This window comes from Astyanax mexicanus, unplaced genomic scaffold (genome assembly GCF_023375975.1).
Source record: "Astyanax mexicanus isolate ESR-SI-001 unplaced genomic scaffold, AstMex3_surface scaffold_32, whole genome shotgun sequence".
In the NCBI taxonomy this organism is placed as follows: Eukaryota; Metazoa; Chordata; class Actinopteri; order Characiformes; family Acestrorhamphidae; genus Astyanax; species Astyanax mexicanus.
This window is the reverse complement of record NW_026040042.1, coordinates 4,660,525-4,683,196: the sequence shown is the minus strand read 5'-3', so window position 1 is coordinate 4,683,196 and position 22,672 is coordinate 4,660,525. Positions and strand designations below refer to the sequence as shown.

The 22,672-nt window shown below is 36.5% G+C and overlaps 1 protein-coding gene across 2 annotated transcripts in view; it reads right to left on the bottom strand.

Annotated features, from left to right (window-relative positions):
• The window catches only part of LOC125789910 (protein eva-1 homolog B-like), a 361,643-nt gene extending 346,566 nt beyond the window's left edge, over positions 1–15,077 (bottom strand). Inside the window, exons 1-4 of one of the 2 annotated variants that reach the window (XR_007429932.1) lie at positions 14,836–15,077; positions 8,902–9,053; positions 5,379–5,552; positions 2,668–4,396 (exon numbers count right to left, since the gene is read on the bottom strand). Coding sequence is in view for 1 of the 2 variants with exons in the window: in XM_049473012.1 (XP_049328969.1) it covers positions 4,131–4,396; positions 5,379–5,552; positions 8,902–8,968 (507 nt within the window). In the remaining variant the exon portion in view is untranslated. Of the gene's footprint in view, positions 1–1,456; positions 4,397–5,378; positions 5,553–8,901; positions 9,054–14,835 lie in introns of those variants that run through there. The other variant, XM_049473012.1, reaches the window with a different exon arrangement.
• Between the last annotated feature and the right edge of the window lie 7,595 nt (positions 15,078–22,672).

Here is a 22,672-nt window from a genome sequence, read left to right as displayed (position 1 = left end):
GCCCCGCCCCTCTGAAGCTTTATCCTTCACACTGTCGGCTGTGAACCGTTACAGAGCGGCGTAATTGAGGGATACGGTTACAGAAAATCAGCGGTTTAACACAGAATGCACCGATTAGCAACGCTACACTGTGCAGAACGCTAATTGTGTTATTATTAAAGGGGAAATATTATACCTTTCTTAATACAAAAGTTAGATTAGGTCTGTTGTCTATACAAAACATGTTCATGAAGCTTTTTACACAAAAATCACAAATAAATATAGTTTCAGTCCCTTTCAGGATGAGCCGTTTAAGGGCTCTGACACTTTTATGCAAATAAGCTGTTTACCAGTAACATTAGTGTTAGCTGAACACATTATTTGAAAGCCCTTACGGTGGCATGAAACAGTATTTGCCCCTTACATATTTATGTTTTTGCATTTTTGTCATTTCAAAAAAATCTTTCTTTTATTTATTAATGGAAAAAAAACTATCCAGGTGTCTGCCCCCCATAAATTAATATATGATTAATCACTTTCTGGAAAGCTGAGTTTAATTTCACTACTAACCACAACCAGGCCTGATTACTGCCAGACCTGTAGAATCAAGAAATCACTTAAATAGAACCTGTCTGACAACATGAAGCAGATAAAAGATCTCAAAAACAACACATTATGCCCTAATTTTTTTAATAAAATAAAAAAATAAAGTCATTGATCATCTATTAGTCTGGAAAAGGTTATAAAGTCATTTCTAAAGCTTTGGGACTCAAAAAAACACAGTGATTCACTATTATTCACTAATGGAGAAAAAACATGGAACACTGGTGAACCTTCCCAGGAGTGATGGGCCAACCGAACAAAATGACTCCAAAAGGGCATGAAGAACTCATCCAGGAGATCCCAAAAGAACCCAGAACTACATTTAAAGAACTGCAGGATCTCACTCGCCTCAGTTAACATCAGTGTTAATGATTCAATAATAAGAATAAAGAGACTGGGAGAAAATGGTCTCCATTGGAGAATTCCAAGAGAATTGGGTAAATATTTGGGTAAATATTCTTTAGACTGACGAGACAAAAGTGAAACTTTTTTTTGGAAAGTGTGTCCTCTTACTAACATAATTTCAGAAAAAGATCATCATACTGAATGTAGTAAAACATGGCGGTGGTAGTGTGTCTGTGTGATAATATATATTATAAAATATATAATATACAAAATATATAATAATATCCGTCCATTAGTTTGTGACCTCAAGCTCAGGATTACTTGGGTTCTGCAGCAGGACAACGACCCAAAACACACAAAGTTAATCTCTGAATGGATATTTTTTTTTGGGGTGGGGTTTTGGAGGGTCTAGTTAAAGTCTTGAGATTGAGATGCTGTGGATGATCTTAAACAGGATGTTTATGCTGGAAAATCCTCCAGTGTGTCTGAATTAAAACCATTCTGTAAAGAAGAATAAAACAAAATTCCTCCACAGAGATGTTAAAGACTCGTTGCCAGTTATCAGTAAAGACTGATTACAGTTGTTGCCTCCAAACATGAACATCATACAGTAGCTAAACCTCATGTAGGGAAGCATTAAAACTCTGAAGGACTGGAGTTTGACTGGATGTTGGGTGGTTTATCTGTCCTCCGGGGGGCTGCCGGCTCGGGGGGATGTGGGAAAGCAGCCACAGGAAGCTCTGGGTCGAGAAGTGAAAGGACAGAGAACTGAGTTTATTTTTCTACTGGAAATTGCTTCTGGTTAGGGGTGTGTCCGGAGAACAGTCACTCTGGAGTCAGAGATCCAAATTTAGACCTTTCTAAACAAAGAGATTCAGAGGAATTTAACTCAATTAAATTGTTCTGCTTTTGTACAAACCATTGATTTATTGACAGAGTATCGTCAAACTGCAGAAAACAACTCAAACATAATGATAATATGAACAGTGTATAAACAGATGCTTTAAAAAGACAGGGTACAAAATGTTTACGCTTAAATGTACAAGATGTTCTTGAAGTGATAAGAACAAAATAATAAACACAAAATAAACACAAATAAACAGTTAAATCACAGAAGAAAGTTGTTATTATTGCTTCAGCTTTTCTTTGGTGGATTCAGATGCAGGAACTCAGGATTTCCTGAGTATTAACACATTTGTTTGTGTTGAATTAGTTCCAGCTTCATAACCTGCTGAAAGCTCTAGATAACTCTATTTACTGAAATAGTGTGAGCAAATTCCATCAATTTGTGACAGAACTCTACACTCTATAACTCTAGAACTGGTGCAAATACTAGAGCATCTCAAAGAATTAGAATATTAATGAAAAGTTACTTTATTTCAGTAAATCAGTTGAAAATGTGAACGTGTTTATTTCTTTGATTGTTGATAATATTATGGATTACAGCCAATGAAAACCCAAAAATCAGTGTCTCAGAAAATTAGAATATTATATAACTAAGACCAACTGGTACTTTTGGTGCAGTGAGGGCAGTGTGCCAAGTCCTGCTGGAAAATGAAATCTGCATCTTCATAAAAGTTGTCAGCAGCAGAGGGAAGCATGAAGTGCTGTAGGATTTTCTCAGGAAAACAAAACTGCACTGACTTTAGACTTGATAATAAAACACAGTGGATCAACACCAGCAGATGATCAGCATGTCTCTCCAAACCATCACTGATTGGTGGAAACTTCACACTTGACCTCGAGCAGTTTGGACTGTGTGTCTCTCCACTCTTCCTCCAGACTCTGCTCCCTTTATTTACTTTAAATGAAATGTAAAATGTACTGATGATCAGTGATGGTTTGGAGAGACATGCTGATCATCTGCTGGTGTTGGAATTTGTTCTAGAAGCTTCAAAAAGTTTGTTTTAAATCTAGAAAGGCATCAAAATTTCCATCATGTCCATCGGTGTTATCAGTATTTACATTATTAGTGTTTACATACCATGAGAATTCCCATAGGTGTGCTAACAAAAAGTAGCACTTTCTAGCATTAGAGTTGTAATGTGTTTTGATATGTATGGTTTGACCTGAAACTCAGCTTATACCAGCTCATCACTGGTATATGTATATACATAATTGCAATTACAACTGTATACAGTCTTAGTCAAAAGTTTGGACACACTGTAAATTCATTGATTTTTCATAATTATAGTAGATTACTTCTAATCTCATTCAAAGTATAAAGAAAAACATTTGGATTTATTTAGTAACCAAACCAAAATGGTTCATATTTTAGATTCTTAGCAAGAAGTAAAACCTCTTGCTAAGATGACAGCTTTACACATCACCTGGAATTCAGGCTTTCAGTTAACAGCTGTGCTGAACTCATCAAGAGTTAATAACTTGAATTTCTTGTCTCTTAATAAAGTGTTTGAGAGCATCAGTTAAAGTAAAGTAGTGAAGAGGTAGAGTTACAGGTATACAGTGAATACAGATGTACCAAGTCTCCCGGAAGTTGCGAGAGTTTACTACATATCAATAACGGTTCCCTGGAGCCCAGATTTTTCTCGGAATCTAGAACGAGTGGCCCAAGAGTGAACACAAAGGGGCATGCAGGCGACACCAATCAATCAACAACCAATCACATGTGGCAAAGAGAGGAAGAGATAGGCAATCCGCTCATGTGCCTATTAATGAAGTGCTTGCAAAACAAAGAGGTTTCAGATTGGCCTGTTTTCTGCATAGAGTCTGTGTGTCAGCCAATCAGTTTTTTATGTGGGCGGGATGCGTTCAGTGAGTAAGAAAATGATCATCTTGGCTCCCATCAAAACTCATTTCACCTCTGACTACACTGAAGTATATAAAAAAAACAATGAAAGCATTGCTACGAGGGACCAACTGATTGCAAAAGGCATGTTGAAGTGAGTTAATGTGATAATGATGAAACTGGCACTCATCAGGATCACCCCAGCAAAGGAAAAGTAAGATTATTCTGTGTTGTTAGAGTTACCAGCCTCAGAAACCACAAGTTAACAGAGTATTTTGGTTTGTTTAACACTGTTTTTAAGTTACTACATGATTCCTTATGTGTTCCTTCATAGTCTGATAGATCACTTCACTATTCATTTACTATATATTGAATAAGAAGGTGTGTCCAAGCGTTTGACTGGTACTGTACATATATATAAAATATATAAAATAAAGAGTCAGTGTTGAGTCTGTTAGCGGTAGTGAACCCGTCCCAGTGTCCCCGTCCCCGTCAGCAGTATATCCGGCTGTCCGTTCCTCCAGATCTCCCGGACGATTCGCTCCCTCTCCTCCAGACGCCGAGCTCGCTCCAGCTCCTCCGCTGAGTTAAACACGTTGGCGCTCCTCAGGGTGCCGTTTGATTGGCTGCGCTCGCTCATGGTTGCCACGACGACCTTCGGCACCTCCGCTTCCTCTTCATCTCTGACCCCGCCCCCAACCTCTTCGTCTTCTCCTTCATCTGTTCCAGAATCAGAAACACCAAATGTGTGGGTTTTACAGTAGCTTGCAAAAGTATTCATACCCCTTGTACTTTTTTTTTTTACATTACATTTTTACCATTTTAAAATTTTAGTTTCTGATCAACATCAGAAAGCCTGTAATTGTCTAAAAAACATTTAAGTTTAAAGTTTTAATTTTTAATTTATTTTTATTTATTTATCATTACATTTATTATAGGCTACGTTCACATTACCAGGCTGAAGTGACTCAAATCTGATTTATTGCTCAATGTGGCTCAGAACTGATTTTTTTTATGGATGTGTGAATGTGCCAAATCCGATTTTTTTCAAATCAGACTTGAGTCACTTCCATATGTGGTCCAAAATCAGATACGTATTTGATCCATGGACATGCGACATGAATGTGAATTGTCAAATTGTAATTCAAGCGTCTTTTTGCTTTTATGCATGCGCTAAAGATGCTGCACATATGAGCTGCTAACGCATTCATTTTCCTTTTTAAAGCTAAGAGCCGTCTCTCAAATATGAGTTTTTTTTTGTTGCTGGTGAAGAAAGAGACGTTTGAGTTGTAGATTTCTGCAGCTCCTCCAGAGTGATCATGGGCCTCTTGGCTCTTTGCTTCTCTGATCAGTGCTCTCCTTGCTGGATCGGTCAGTTTGGGTGCATCAGGGCCGTGTCTTGGTAGGTTTTGTAGAAACAGTTGTAAAACAACTTGGTTCTTCATGATGCTTTTTGTTCACTAGTGTTCTCTAACAAACCACTGAGACCTTCACAGAACAGTTTATACAGTGCATACTAAGACTAAATTGCACACAGCTGAAGGACTATTAACTAATTTAGTGAATTCTTAAGGCAATTGATTTCTCAGAATTTTATTAATGAATTTTAGAGTAAAGGTGTATGAATACTTTTGCTGTATATCTCAAGACAACGTTTAGGAACATCACAATTTTACGTTTTTACGATTTCTCCAGCCCCTACCTTCATCCTCGTCCTCCTCGCTGGACTCTTTGAGTTGTCTGCGGTCAGGTGACGAGGGTTTCTTGGTGGGTGTTCGTCGCCTGCAGGCGATTCCCAGGATGAGGAGCGTCATAGCCAGCAGCAGCCCGAAGCACACGCCGAGCATGAAGTACAGCGCAAAGCTCTCCACGTTCTCTACAACCAACAAACAGAGAGAAACTGATTAGTCTTATAACTAATATACGATTTTCAGAGAAAAGGCTGCATCTGTGGTTAAATAGGCTAAATTTATTATGTAAGTTTACACGACTGCTCTCATTATTCTGTACCAGAACTTACTCAGGGAAATAGCTTGTGGTCACAGTGGATCACTCAATCAAAGAGACAATCACTTAAAATGGACCCAAACCCTATCACTGAAACCACTTCAGGAGGTAGTGTAAGATAATCAAAAAACACTTTAGGAGGTGGTCTAAGATGTAAGAATATGTAGGAGTTTTGTCGTATTATGTTCATCGATTAAAGAGTTAATCTGTGTGTTATTAAATTCTTTTTCAATCATCTTTTACTCGATTTTAATGTACCCAAAACTGTTTTGGACTGGATCTCTTTTCTTCTTTATGATGTATCAAGCCAGATACTCATAAAATTCGAACAACAGATCAATAATCTTACAAAGACAATCACGCTTTAGAAGGTGGTCTGAGACGATCACTAAAAACACTTCAGGAGGTGGTCTGAGATGATCACTCAAACCACTTTAGGATGTTGTCTGAGAAGAGTTTAAAACAGATACAAATCCAATCACTGAAACCATTTAAGGAGATGGTCTGAGACTATTGCTTAAACCACTTTAGGAGGTGGTCTAAGACCATCACTAAAAACACTTCAGGAGGTGGTCTGAGACCATCACTAAAAACACTTCAGGAGGTGGTCTGAGACACATTTAAAATGGACACAAATCCTATCACTTAAACCACTTAAGGAGGTGGTCTGAGATGATGACTCAAACCACTTTAGGAGGTGGTCTGAAACATTTAAAACTGACACGGATCTGGTCACTCAAAGCACTTCAGGAGGTGGTCTGAGACGAGTTTAAAAGAGATACAAATCCGATCACTTCAACCACCCCAGGAGATTGTCTGAGACAACACTCAAAGCACTTCAGGAAGTGATCTGATTTAAAACGGGTATAAATCTGATCACTAAAACTACTTCAGGAATTGATCTGAAACACATTTAAAACAGATACAAATCCGATCGCTCAAACTACTTCAGGAGTTTTCTGAGACACATTTCAGTCATGGTATAGCAGTGTAAACACATCCTTTCCCCGTACAACCAAAACATTTTCACGTATGAAGCAGATTTGCATATTCTGACTCACAGCAATCAGATTTCAGTCTGACTAACCAGAGACACGTTTAACTACCAAGTATAAATACATTAAAAAGGATTGAAATGGCTGTAAATGTTGGTGTTAAACTAAAGGCTGGTTTTGAACCTCGGGGTAATTGAATAAATATTAGAAATGTACAATTTGGAGGATTTAACAATGTTTGCATCCTACTTCAAAGACTTTTATTGCAGAAAAGTGTGGAAAATGTGGTTTTCTCTGAAATTGGCCTTTAAAAGACTGAGAAAACAAACCCCAGCCAGCGCAGCGTGTCGAGACCGAGTTGGGATTATCGGCTACAGTGAAGCAGTGGGAGCTTTTTACAGACTTTCCAACAATTACATTCTATCAGAGTTTGTTGCTGTTCGTTCGATTGAACACGTCAGGATTTCGCAGCAGCATCAACACACCTGTGTTTGCAGTGGAAGAAAACCCAACTGTTTCCATGTGTAAAGAAATAAAGCCAAATCAAACAGAGCAGTTAATCCTGAGAATGAGCTGATTCTTGTTCGGGAGAATTCAGAGAGGTTAACATGTTTTGATCCTCCCCTCTGTCCCATGACTTTTGCCAATACCCAAAAAAGCCAAAGAACTCTGCATTGACCTGTGGGATGTGTGGGCGGGGTCTCCTGCATTGAAAGTGTACATGAAATCTGGGTTTCTGCATTTTCAGTTGCTTGTCTGTTTACATGGACAATATTAGCCAGACACTGCCGGTCACCATCATATGTAAAAGCTGCAATACCACGCCATCCACCGTCCAAGCGGGTTAGCTGAGCACACTACAGTAATAATCTAATGGATAAATGTGATACTCATGGCTGTAGCACAAGCTAAACCAGCTACTTTGAACCGAGAATTAATATACTGTATTTGTTGCACTATAACTTAAAATCCTTTAATTTTCACAAAAAACATCAGTGCTCCTTATAATCTGGTCGTATGAATGTATGAATTCTACTAGTCAGGTATTAAGGAGCAGTAAATCTATAACCGTGCTAGCCATTTGTTTGTTTAGAGGGGGGTATTATCGGCCTGTAGCCTGCTTTTACCCTGGCTAGCACTGCTGGAGCTGCATTAGCATTACCCACTAACCGTGCTAGCCATTTGGTTGTTCAGATGGGGAGTATTATTATCAGCCTGTAGCCTGCTGCTAACCCCGGCTAGCACTGCTGGAGCAGCAATAGCATTACCTGCCAACCGTACTAGCCATTTAGCTGTTCAGAGGTGAGTATTATTTTCGGCCTGTAGTCTGCTGCTAACCCCAGCTTGCACTGCTGGAGCAGCATTAGCATTACCCACTAACTGTACTAGCCATTCGGTTGTTCAGAGGTAAGTATTATTGGTCTGTAGTCTGCTGCTAACCCCAGCTTGCACTGCTGGAGCAGTATTAGCATTACCTGCTAAGCACTAGCTTTTTGGCCGTTCAGAGGGGAGTATTATCGGCCTATAGCTTGCTGCTAACCCCAGCTAGCACTGCTGGAGCAGCATTAGCATTACCTGCTAACTGTGCAAGCCATTCAGGAGATCAGATGGTGAGCTTTATCAGCCTGTAGCCTGCTCCTAAACCCCGGCTAGCACTGCTGAAGCAGCATTAGCATAACCCAATAACCATAGCTTTTTGGCCATACAGAGGTGAATATATCAGAATATAGTCTGCATGTTTCCATGTTAAAACAAGTTATGAGTGACGAACACTCAGGATTTCTCAGTCTAGCACTGTCAGGTGGCAGTTAGGAGGCATTAGCAGTTAGCTGCTAATGCTAATGCTCCAGCCTTAGTGGAAATCTGTAAATCTTAGCTTACTGTAATAAACATAAGCGCTTTACTCACCCAAATAAACAGTTTTCGGGTGAGAAACCTGTGTAGATTAACATCCAGCTCTTGTTTAAATTTAAAAGAAAATGTTTTAAAAGAAAATGTACAGTTTTGTTTACTTAACTTATCTTAGCTAAGTGGTGAGACCTGCTGAATTAGAGGGAAAACATGACGACACCCCTGTTCCTTACTAGTGTTGCATACAATATGTCTTATAATCCAGTGCACCTTATAGTGCGAAAAATGTGGTAATTGGCCACGCCTCCAGCCAGGGCGGATGTTAATGCCAGGTATGAACATGCAGCAGCTCCAATAACAGTAATCTCCTACCTTTAATATGGGCGTAGGTGGCCATGCTGTTACTCAGCAGCTCCATGTCCTTCCGTACTGGATTCATTCTGCTTCTGTCTGCTGTTTCTCTCAGTAACTCTCAGCTTCAGCTTCCATTATTCACCCAGCATCACACCTCCACCCTCAGAGATCTGGAGAGAGAGGAGACCTTAGTGCACGAGAAATGAGATCCACAGCATCCTTACTGTAAATCAGGGCTGTGTATTGGCAAGAATCTGACCAGTAAAGTAGAGATACAGCATTTTTATACTTAAGTACAGTTGTAAAAGTAACTATACATCTCTGGTGTGTGTGTGTGTGTGTGAACTACTGGCTCTTGCTTTTTATCCTGAGTTGAGCAAAACATTCATATTTTCCCACAAGAACACAATCATACACACAAACACACACTGAGAGGGTTTCTTCTCAGGGATCATGCCCCAATCTGAGCATGGCTTTAAATAAACAGGATGTGTGTGTGTGAGAGATAGTGTGGGTGTGTGTTTGTGTTTGTTTTGTATATTTTTCCAAAGAAAATCTAATTGTAACAGGAAGCACACACTGCTTCTATATTTACTCCGGTTAGTTTCAGTTTCACTGACTGATCGCATTAAACCATTTAACTTTACTAACAATTAATCTACAGTTACAGTAGTTTTTCGTCTTCTGTTGTTTAATAGGTGACTTTAGCCTGCCTCTATACAATTCAGGTAACTGCTCTGAACATTGGGGTAGGAACCGAGGGGGATAAATATCAGAAATGATGCCGCAGAAAAAACAGAAATTATTTTTAAAATGATTTTTATTTTGAAAGCACGCCGAAATCTGAACCACCTGCCGTGAAAAGCGCCTCCCCTCTCGGGAGTGCGTTTCTAGTTAAAGTTAGCTAAAGCAGTTATCTCCGCTAGCAAGAAGACGATGCGTACGCGCTGCCGAATCCAGCACCCTTGCCAGAAAAAGCACCCCCTCTTGGGAGAGGCTGCAGGTGTTCTTTTTCCGATATTTCCTTAGTCAGCGTAGCTTAGAACAGCATCTTGTGTATTTCCATTTTCTAAGTAAAGTTAAAGCCAACAAAACATGGGTGTGCGCTCCTGAGAGAGGGTGCTTTTCCTGGCGGGGTGCTGAATTCAGCACAACATCGGCTTTACACGCGAGGTCAGTGATGAGAGCAACGAATCACAATAATAACAATATACTGCAATAAAAAAGGCTTTTTGGGTAATGTCTTGCACTTCTAACAGATTGGGAGGGTTTGATTTATCTAACCTTTATATTAACTGCTTCCGAAAAATTCTATAAAATGTATAGTTAGATTCTTTTAATAAAAGGACTCATCATAAGAAATGACTCTGAGTTACTGAGTTTTTTTTTAAAGAGTGGAGAAAATGAAAGTATACAAATCTGTTATATTATTTTAAATATTAAGTGAAAACTGATTTTTTGTCATATATATATATATATATATATATATATATATATATATATATATATATATATATATATATAATTCAGACATTGCACACATTTTTTTTCTAATAAAAGTAAATGTAATGTAGAGTAACATTTTTAGGTTGTAAAGTCACTTTTGGTTGTATTTAACTAATAATAAACATAAGGACAGAAAAAAAAATGTTTTTTTGTGATTAACTGTAATTCTGCAAATGTTGTTCTAAGTCACTATAGGGATTTTGTGGGAAAACAAAACTGCACTGACTTTAGACTTGATAATAAAACACAGTGGATCAACACCAGCAGATGACATGTCTCTCTAAACCATCACTGATTGGTGGAAACTTCACACTAGACCTCGAGCAGTTTGGACTGTGTGTCTCTCCACTCTTCCTCCAGACTCTGCTCCCCTGATTTACTTTAAATGAAATGTAAAATTTACTGATGATCAGTGATGGTTTGGAGAGACATGCTGATCATCTGCTGGTGTTGGAGATTTCATTTTCCAGCAGGACTCGGCACACTGCCCACACTGCCAAAAGTACCAATTGGGCTTATATTATAATATTCTAATTTTCTAATACTCTGATTTTTACGTTTTTATTGGCTGTAGTCCATATTCATCAACAATAAAAAAAATAATATAATATATGAGTTTCACCTTTTCACATTGGTGTATAATTGTGTAACAGTGTTTCTGTACCACAAATATGTGAGAGTGTTTATGGATGGGAGGATAAGAAAATGCTATAAATGCTGCAGACAGGATGCTACAGGAAGTGACCTCACAATCATCACTGCTGGAGGTCAGTTTGGTTGAACTTGAGACGGGAATTTCAGCACAGGAATAAAGGAAGTGGCTCTGCTGACCAACCGGCACCTCACCAGCTCACGGCCCCCGGCCGGGGGGGGTTAGCTCTGCCCACTTCCTGTCTGAGAGTCTGTAATTACTGCAGTCTGTAATCTACTGCATCACAGCCCACAACTCCCACCCTGATCCCTATCTGTACAATACTGCAGCTGTACACACTGTGTGTGTGTGTGTGTGTGTGTGTGTGTGTGTGTGTGTGTGTGTGTGTGTGTGTGTGTGTGTGTGTGTGTGTGTTTTGTTTAGTGGTTGAGTGACATGCAAACACTGTGAAGCTTTGTCATGCTCAAATAACCGTTATAAATACACAAAAACTCACACACACACACACACACACACACACACACACACACACTGCACACCCACAAAAAAATAAAGCACTGAAAGTGTAATTTCCCATTTTTAAATATATATGGGTACCACTTTAAAATAAGACTACCTTTATAAAGGCTTTATAAATGTTTACAATTAGTTTATTAATAGTTGCTAATTAGGTTGTAAATGCCTTAAAAAATCATTAATAATCAGTTATAACAAATACAGAGAAAGGGCAACAATGACCTGTTGTTTACCAAATAGTGAACCCACAGCCATCTACTCTATACTGTTGCCCTTTCTACGTATGTGTTATAACTGATTATTAATGTTTTTTAAGGCATTTACAACCTAATTAGTAACCATTAATAAACTAATTGTAAACCATTTATAAACCCTTTATAAATGTAGTCTTATTTTTAAGTGGTACATATATTGTATATATCATCACTGGCCAGAGTAATGTTTATTGGCTTAATTTAAAAAATAAAAATATTAGTTTTAAAACTTTTATTTTTTTTTCATTTAAAGAAATAGGGGTTCATTCATTTTTTCAAAATATTCTAATTTTTCATTTCTGCCTCTTACAATCTGATTTTTTACATAAAAATTCAAAATTAATCTAAATCCTCAAATTTTCCCAAGTTTTACACCCTATTTTTATATTAAAGTTGTAGCTAGTTTTTCACTATTTTAAAATGTTCTTTATTTTAGATTAATAGTAACCTCATCCAAAACACGTGAACTAATTTCTTCTAAACTATAAACGTTTTATACCCTATTTTTATATTTTATTTTAGCGTAGTTGTTCCTTATTTTAAAATGTTCTGCATTGTAGATTATTACTAGTCATATATAATATATAATACTAGAAAAAAACATATAGAATTATTATTGAACAAAAAACCGAATATGTTTTATATTTTGTTTTTTTGTTCAATATATTCTCAGTCAGTTTTATGAGGTAGAGTCTCCTGGAATTCAGGCTTTCAGTTAACAGCTGTGCTGAACTCATCAAGAGTTAATTACTTGAATTTCTTGTCTCTTAATAAAGTGTTTGAGAGCATCAGTTAAAGTAAAGTAGTGAAGAGGTAGAGTTACAGGTATACAGTGAATAGTGAATATTTGAGTAATGTTCTAATCCAGGTTATGAGAAGCAACAACTACTCAACTGAATAACAAAAAATGAAAAACCATAATAGTGATGAAACTGGCACTCATCAGGACCACCCCAGTAAAGAAAGAGAAGAGTAAGAGTTTCCTCTGTTGTATAGGATGAGTTCATCAGAGTTACCAGCCTCAGAAACCACAAGTTATATCAGAGTATTTTGGTTTGTTTAACACTGTTTTTAAGTTACTACTTTAAGTTATGATTCATTATGTCTTCCTTCATAGTCTGATAGATCACTTCACTATTCATTTACTATGTAGGAAAAATATATAAAAATAAAAACATTAAATGAGAAGGTGAGCTTTTGAATGGTACTGTATATTTGAAATAATGAACACTTCAGCTAAACAGGTATTATAACACACACACACACACACACACACACACACACACACACACACACACACACACACTTCAAATATCCAAACACACAGCAGGAATGTAATAACAGGCTCATAAGAGCTCATAAAGCCAGTCTCAGAGAGAGAGATGGGTACACTGGTATGGGGTTTGTTTAGGAAGTCAGCCACAGCAGCTGTAAATACTTCAGTTATACACACACACACACACACACACACACACACACACACTACACACACAGACCTCAGACATGACTCTGTGTTTACAGCACCATGAATCACCAACACAAAGACAAAACAGCTCTTATACACACCACTACCCAACACCACGACCTCACACCATCAACCCGCTCTACACACACATACTCACACTTATTCTAATGTTATATAGAGTTAATTACAGGTAGACACTAACTCTCACTGATCACTGACTTCATTATTAATGATTATTTGGGTTTAGTATTCTAATGTTATATAGAGTTAATTACAGGTAGACACTAAATAAACCAAATAAACATTAATAAAGTCAGTGATCAGTGAGAGTTAGTGTCTGCCTGTAATTAACTCTATATAACATTAGAATACTAAACCCAAATAAACATTAATAAAGTCAGTGATCAGTGAAGGTGTCTACCTGTAATTAACTCTATATAACATTAGAATACTAAACCCAAATAAACATTAATAAAGTCAGTGATCAGTGAGAGTTAGTGTCTACCTGTAATTAACTCTATATAACGTTAGAATACTAAACCCAAATAAACATTAATAAAGTCAGTGATCAGTGAGAGTTAGTGTCTACCTGTAATTAACTCTATATAACATTAGAATACTAAACCCAAATAAACATTAATAAAGTCAGTGATCAGTGAGAGTTAGTGTCTACCTGTAATTAACTCTATATAACATTAGAATACTAAACCCAAATAAACATTAATAAAGTCAGTGATCAGTGAGAGTATCTACCTGTAATTAACTCTATATAACGTTAGAATACTAAACCCAAATAAACATTAATAAAGTCAGTGATCAGTGAGAGAGAGTGTCTACCTGTAATTAACTCTATATAACATTAGAATACTAAACCCAAATAAACATAATTAATAAAGTCAGTGATCAGTGAGGGTTAGTGTCTACCTGTAATTACCTCTATATAACATTAGAATACTAAACCCAAATAAACATTAATAAAGTCAGTGATCAGTGAGAGTTAGTGTCTACCTGTAATTAACTCTATATAACATTAGAATACTAAACCCAAATAAACATTAATAAAGTCAGTGATCAGTGAGAGTATCTACCTGTAATTAACTCTATATAACGTTAGAATACTAAACCCAAATAAACATTAATAAAGTCAGTGATCAGTGAGAGTGTCTACCTGTAATTACCTCTATATAACATTAGAATACTAAACCCAAATAAACATTAATAAAGTCAGTGGTTTATAGTTGTAGTTAACGCTCCAATATACAGCAGTTTTAGACTAATGTTTATTTAGGTTTATTCTTGTGTTATATACAGTTAATTACAGATATACAACTCATATCATCTATTATTATGAATGCCTTTAGCAAAATAAGAAAAAAAGCTTTAGGATTATTTTGATAGAATAGATTATTACTATTTTAAACTGAAAACTGATTTTAAACCCAAACTAAAATTGAAAAACGTCACTTATCTACTTTTTAAAACTACTTTTAATTTTAAAGAACACTTTTAATTAAAAGATAAAGAATAAAATGGATCAGTGCTATAATTTGCTCACTTACCTTTTCGGATGATGAAGCATCATTCTGTAAAGTTGGTCCATCAGAAGTGTCCTAAAGTGTCATCCCTGCAACACCAACACGCCTTTCCATATAAAACAGACAAAACTCTCTCTCTTTCTCTCTCTCTCTCTCTCTCCCTCCTTCCCTCTTCCTTCTCTCCTTCTTTCTCTCTCTCTCCCTATCTCTCTCTCTCGCTCTCTGAACACGGCGGAACAGAGGGAGGTTGTTTCTCTCAGTGAGAGAAGGAAGAAGAAAAACGAGTAAAGAGAGGGGGAGTGGTGTTGCTGTTGGGAATCCACTGCAGTTCCCACCCACTCACTGAGAACAGCCGGCCCTGATCCCTGCACTACTGACAGCAGCCTTCACTGTAAAAAAAAATCATATTTTTACAGAAAATAACTCTAAATGTTTACACTATTTATCCCTGTTCTTTTACTGCAGTCGAATTCTGTCAAATTACAGACATTTTCTGTTAATTGCAAGCCCCTGTTCTAATTTTACATACTATGACATTAATGAGAGATTACGGTTAAAACTCTTATTTTTAGGGCTATATTTCTATATTATTTTTATGGTATTTTTCCATGTTCTTAGGTTATATAGATATGTATATAAAATTACTTATTATTATATGTAATTATATGTGTGTGTTATTATTTAAAGGTTTATTTCTTTCCCAAAATCTCAGTGTTTTTCTTCATAATTGTAAGGTTTATTTATTTATTCATTTTTTATTCATTGTTTAAAAAAAATACAGAAAATAACCATAGAAATAAAACCTTTTTTTCTTTCTTTTATGTAAAAGAAAATATACCTAAAAAAAAAAAAAACAACTGTGGGGCGTGGCTATGTTAATTAGATGTTCAGTTTAGAGGGCTCACCATGATGTAGTTTCATAGCAGTTTTATCCACCTGGCTGGGTTTTAGACTGTGCTAATATAAGTGGTTTCACTCTCTGAGCACTTTTTATTGCTTTAAATGAGCAGAGAGCCTGTTAATAAAGAAATTCTGAAAAGATCATACAGTTTGTCACTGAATGTCACTGAATGAGTCAAATACACATTAATTTGTGAATCATAAAGCTCACAACTTGAAAGACAATAAAGTTAGTTTAAAAAAGGTAAAATAACAGTTTTTCCCTGCAGAACATTGATTGAAATCACTTTATTGAAGAAATTGAATTGTAAAATACTGGTGTATGTATGTGAAACCTTTAATGAAAATGCATGTGAATCTACTGGTTTTGCACTTCATATGAATGAGAGTATTTTACTTTAATTTTAGGGTTTTTGTTTGGCAGCCGCTGCTGCCAGTAATTTGACCGTTTTTTTACGGTTTTATTTTTTACAGTGTTCCTCACACTCTCTTCCTCACACTCTCTTCCTCACACTCTCTTCCTCACACTATACCTCACACTCTTTACCTCACACTATCTACCTCACACTCTCTACCTCACACTCTCTACCTCACACTCTCTTCCTCACACTCTCTACCTCACACTCCCTTCCTCACACTCTCTACCTCACACTCTCTACCTCACACTCTCTTCCTCACACTCTCTACCTCACACTCTCTTCCTCACACTCTCTACCTCACACTCTCTTCCTCACACTATCTACCTCACACTCTCTACCTCACACTCTCTTCCTCACACTCTCTATCTCACCTCTACGACACACTCTCCTCCTCATTCTATCTCATATTATACCTCAGACTCTTCCTCACACTCTCTACCTCACACTCTCTATCTCACCTCTACGACACACTCTCCTCCTCATTCTATCTCATATTATATCTCACACTCTACCTCACATTCTTTACCTCACAGCCTTTTCCAGAGAGTGAAGAAGTGTGTGAGTACGAGTGTGGCTGTATGTGTGAGGATAAGAGTGAAGAAAAGAGTGAGGTAGTGTAAGGTAGAGACACTCACATTTGTCCTCACACTACCTCACACACTTTTCCTCACATTCATCCTTACTCTTATCCTCACACTTATATTCTACCTCGGAATTGTCCTCCTTATGGAAACATTAAAAGTAACATTCCCAAAACTAAAAAAGGAAAACATTGACAGAAGTGAAGTTTCAGAGATGTTGGCACCAGAAACGAAAGAAATAAAAACTTTCTTACAACATTAAGAAAACATGACAGATTAAACATTCTAAGAATTTAAACTGCAACATTCAGAAAATGTTCTACTAACTAAAACTTTTTTAGTTAGCTGGGTTTGTTTAAAAGCACATCTAGAGTGATTTGTGAACCCTAATGGTGCTGAATCTTTATGATTTAGGAACATGATCCACAAAATGATTCAGGAACTCAAATGGTGTAGATCCTTCATGTTTCAGGAACAAGAACTGTAATTTGCACAGTTCAAGATACAGAACCTTTCTGATTCACAAATTTAATAATATAATCTTTATTATGTAGGAATGTGATTCAAAATCTTTATAATTTGTGAACTTTTTTGAAACATCTTAAATCATGCCAAAAAAATGATACAACTTATTTTCTGAAGATGATTTAGAACCTTATGATTCACAAAAAAATTGAATCAGAATCTTATCATTTGTGAATAATGTGATTTTATCATATTATAAAAATTCACTTTTTTTACTTTAATCAGCAGAAATCAGTAGTTTTATTCATAATTTAAACATAAATATTTAACATTTGCTGTTGCAGATTCAGAGAAGCTCAGAGTCTCAGCATTTCAACAGCAGGTCTTTAACAGAAATCCTGTCAGTGGAGCTGCTGTTTCCCATCAGCCCCTTAACAAGCAGCTCATTGGTCTGTAGGCAGGGCTGGGTGGAGGTATCTTCAGGAGGAGCAGATGGATGTTCAGTGCAGGCTCAGAGAAGCTCAGAGCGGTGCTGAGAGCTGCTGGGTGGAGCAGGAAATAGTTGGGCACCGAGCCCAAATCCACCGGTAAATGGATTCTTTGTGTTAAGGTTTGTTTTAGGATCCTGGTTCTGAGGATAGTCTTTAACTGACGTAGTGAGATCCAAACCTTCACAGGATGGAGTTCTGTAGAGTTCAGTAGACTTTAGTAGACTTCAGTAGAGTTCTGTAGAGTTTAAGTCCAATGGTAAATGGGTTCTTTGTGTTCTGGTATGTTTTAGGATTCTTTTAAGGATAGTTTTAGGATAGTACATAACTGATGCTACAAGATGTCCAGACCTTTATGGTGTGCAGTCCTGTAGAGATTAGAGCTTAGATTCTCTGCCGGAACCCCACCTGACCCGAGGTCGACCCGAAATCAGGCCAAGATTTCCCACCACATTCCTCGGGCCGGGTCGGGTCGGGCTTCAGAAAATAGTCTGAGATGTAGGCATCTGTTTTTTAATTATATTTTTATTTTTAAATAACGCTCTGGTGTGATAATCACAATGTTGCTAAGTAACCAATTATTATTGTTAACGAAAACAAACGAAATAGCAAAAACTGAAAGTGAAAAAACATTTGTATTAACTGAATCTAATAACAACGGTAATTAAAAGAAAAAACGTAACTAACTGGAACTGTATTGTGTGTTACTAACTAAAACTAACTGAAATTACTGATAGAACACTCTCATTTTCGTGTTTAATTTATTTATAAGCGCTGTTTTCACTCCCGCAGTGGTACAGCGGGCGGTGTTGTGCCAATTCTGTTTGCGAAGCGGAGTCAGATTCAGCAGGGAGTCGAATTCGGCACAACAGCGGCAGTGCGGCAGCACCTCGTGATCCGTGGCAGTAGTTCTTGGTTAGAGCGCTCGCGCTAGCCGCAAAATACGACAGAAAACACTGAGAAACTGCAGAATTATGTACGGGATTAGAACATGAGCACGAGGAGATAAAAGAGAAACAGGAGATACAGTATGTGAGAACCTTTACCTGTGAGTAGCTCATACACCAGAACACGCAAATCTCTCTCTCTCTCTCTCTCTCTCGTTTGTTTCTCAGATTCATTTCTCTGATGAGATGTGTGAAAACTATTAAAAACTAGCAAGCCCACCCTAAAAACAAATAAAAAATTACGGGGCTGTAGGAGAAAAAATAAACAAATAAAATTAAACTCTAATGAAAAATGTTATAATCACGTAGCTCTGGGCGCACGTGAACTCCCACTTGTCCGCGTTTGACTTGCAGCACTGTGTGTATTTCTATGCTTCTATGTTACAGTGTTAATTAACATAATTCTGATCAGATTTCGCTCATTCAAACAGCCCAAAAACAGACAGGCTCATAATGACAGTTCATGATTCGGGTTGGGTCGGGTCGGATTTTTGGGGCCCGATCTAAGCTCTAGTAGAGATCAGTAAGTTCAGGAGACTTCAGTAGAGTTCTGAAGAGTGCTGTAGAATTTAGTATAGTTCTGTAGAGTCCTGAAGAATTCTGAAGAGTTCAGTACATTCCCATAGAGTTGTGTTGCATTCTAAAGTGTTCTGTAGAGTTCTGTAGAGTTTAATAAAGTTCTGTAGAGTTTTGTTAAATGCCTTCACTGATATGTCCACCTTAACCCAAGTTTATACTGGAGTTCTAAGGCTAATATCCAATATATGTCTATATGTTTTCAGGCAAATCTTCTGATTTCTGAATTTAGATGTTTATAGATTAATTCATCATAAATAAACTAAAATAAACATCACTGCACTACATACATTCCATTAAATGATGCTGAACAGACAGAAGGATAACATGTTGTTCAGTGTGGCTCAGAATAGGCCTGTTTTCAGTGGGCTGAGTGTGAAATAGTTTGAGACGCTGTAATTATGTGGTGAGTGTCCAGCCAATCAGAACGCTGCCGCTCACCCGCAGATTCTCCAGCAGTAAAAACGTCCACTTCAAAAATAAAACAGAAAACAAACCCAAAACCACACCTCCTCCCACACCCACCACGGGCAGTGACAATAGCCCTGTAGAGCCGGACATTACCGGACAACCGATTCACTAACATGATTCAGAATCCCTACGATTCAGTAACATGATTCAGAATCCCTACGATTCAGTAACATGATTCAGAATCCCTACGATTCAGTAACATGATTTAGAATCCCTACGATTCAGTAACATGATTCAGAATCCCTACGATTCAGTAACATGATTCAGAATCCCTACGATTCAGTAACATGATTTAGAATCCCTACGATTCAGTAACATGATTCAGAATCCCTACGATTCAGTAACATGATTCAGAATCCCTACGATTCAGTAACATGATTTAGAATCCCTACGATTCAGTAACATGATTCAGAATCCCTACGATTCAGTAACATGATTCAGAATCCCTACGATTCAGTAACATGATTTAGAATCTTTACGATTCAGTATCATGATTCATAATCTTTAGGATTCAGGAACATGATTCCTAAAATGTATGATTTGTGAAATTCATAAAGATACAGGACTTTTATCATTCATAAACATCATTCACAAACATTATGGTTCTTGAATATGGTACAAAAAAAAACAACTTTTTATGATTCAGTAATATGGTTCATAACGCTTTATGATTCGTGAACCCTAATGGTACAGAATCACTGTCATTCAGTAACATGATTAAAATTGTTGTGGTTTGTGAACCCAAATGATATGAATCTTTATGATTCAGGAACATCATTCATAAAATATATGATTTGTGAACCCTAATAGTACAGAATCTTAATTATTCAGAAACATGATTCAAAAACTTCATTATTAGTGGGACAGAATCTTTATTATTCAAGACTATAATTCATATATAATTCTTAAAATGTATAATTTGTGAAGTTTAAGATATAGAACTTTTATGATTCACAAACTTTGATACTTGAACCCTAATGGCAATTGTCATGATCCAAGAATATCATTAATAAAATGTATGATTTGTGCACTCAAATGTTACAAAAACATTGATTGATTTATAATTTGTGAATTTAAATTAAATGACTTTTGTGATTCAGAAACTTCTTGAATTATGCCCATAATTTACAAACTTAATTCCTGAAGATGATTAGAATCTAATGATTCATAAAAATTCTGAATCAGAATCTAATGGAGCCGTGAACGCTATAATTTTAACACATACGGTTAATAAACTGTATGATCAAAACTTTTTTATTCAGAAAACATAAATAAACAGATTAACTGCATGTATAAACTTTAGAAACGTTATTTAGAACTTTGTGATTAACTTTATGATATTTGACGGTCTAAAAACTGTGTGTTCAGTGTTTAAGATTCACTGCTTTGAGTTCTGAGTTTGATCTGAGATTTTGGCCTTGAGAAGATCAGGGGGTTCCTCAGGGTTTCAGTCTGTGTTCTGAAGAAGAGCAGACCTCTGCAGGAGAGATAACACTCACTGATACACACACACACTTCACATTCCTCTTAAATTCTTACACACTACACATAAAACAGTCCTACACACACACCCTCCTCTGTCCAGCCACAGCCTTGCTCTGTAAAAGTGCATATTTAAACATTTATTGAATATATCATGTAATTAAATACTTAATCCTAAAAATCTCATACTAAAGTAACTTTAAATCAATTAAAAATTAAAGGGACACCCCTTTCTAAACAACATTCTGATGTAAAGTGCAAACAGCTGAACAAATCTTATTTTTTTTAACATTTTAGACACAATTTTTATTCATTTACTGAATTTAACACATTAAAAACATTAACAGAATTAAAAATTATAAAATGTATCATAATCTTCATACGTTACAGTTTTTCCCCTCCAATACGTTACATTCAGTAAATAAACTGTTACTGTGTGTTAAAATGTTTAAAAGGTAAAGCTTTAAGATAAGTAACTCTAAAGAACTCATCCTGTACAACAAAGGAAACTCCTGCTCTTCCTTTTCTGGGGCAGTCCTGATGAGTGCCAGTTTCATCACTATAACATTTGCATGCTCTTTACGACTGCACTTGAGGATGCTTTCAAAGCTCTTAAAATCCTTCTTTTTTAGATTGATTGACTTTTTATTTATTTATTCTTATTATTTTCTTTATTTAGTTGAGTAGTTGTTGCTTCTCATAACCTGGATTCGAACATTACTCAAATATTCACTATTCACTGTATACCTGTAACTCTACCTCTTCACTATTTTACTTTAACTGATGCTCTCAAACACTTTATTAAGAGACAAGAAATTCAAGTAATTACCTCTTGATGAGTTCAGCACAGCTGTTAACTGAAAGCCTGAATTCCAGGTGACTCTACCTCATAAAGCTGACTGAGAAAATCCTGCTACTCTGAAGAATTCATGTGTTTTTCTTTAAAGTTTGGATGATTTTAGTATTAATCTACAACACAATGCAATAATGCAATATTGTAATATAATTAAATGGCCTTAAAATTGTTTATTGCAAAAATATCATCCAAAAAAAATGAGCCATTGTTACAGACCTAGTATTAATTTTAATTTCCACTTGGAAACTCGACACTGTGTGTAATCTGAGCGGTTTGTAATCTGAGGTTTTGAGAACCAGCCCGACTGGCTGAGATTCAGTAAATTTGCATAAAGCGATCATTAACTCTCTGGCTGATTTAGAAGAAATGCCAACAGGCATACGATCCTCAGTCACACCCCGACCTCTGGAGGATTAACTAAAGCATGTAGTAATAAAAATAAGAAGCTAATAAATCCATCACAGTGACAGAACGATGCTCATACCTGCACGTATACAATAATAATGAATAATAAGCTAAAGAAAGATGGACAGATTGATTCATTTTTATCTTTATAAGGAGGCGTAAATGACAAAAAAGATAATTTATTATAAACTAGACAAATACAAGTAAAAAAAACCCACAAAATAACAATAATTAACCCCTTAAATCCTTGATTGTTCACAGTCACGATTTT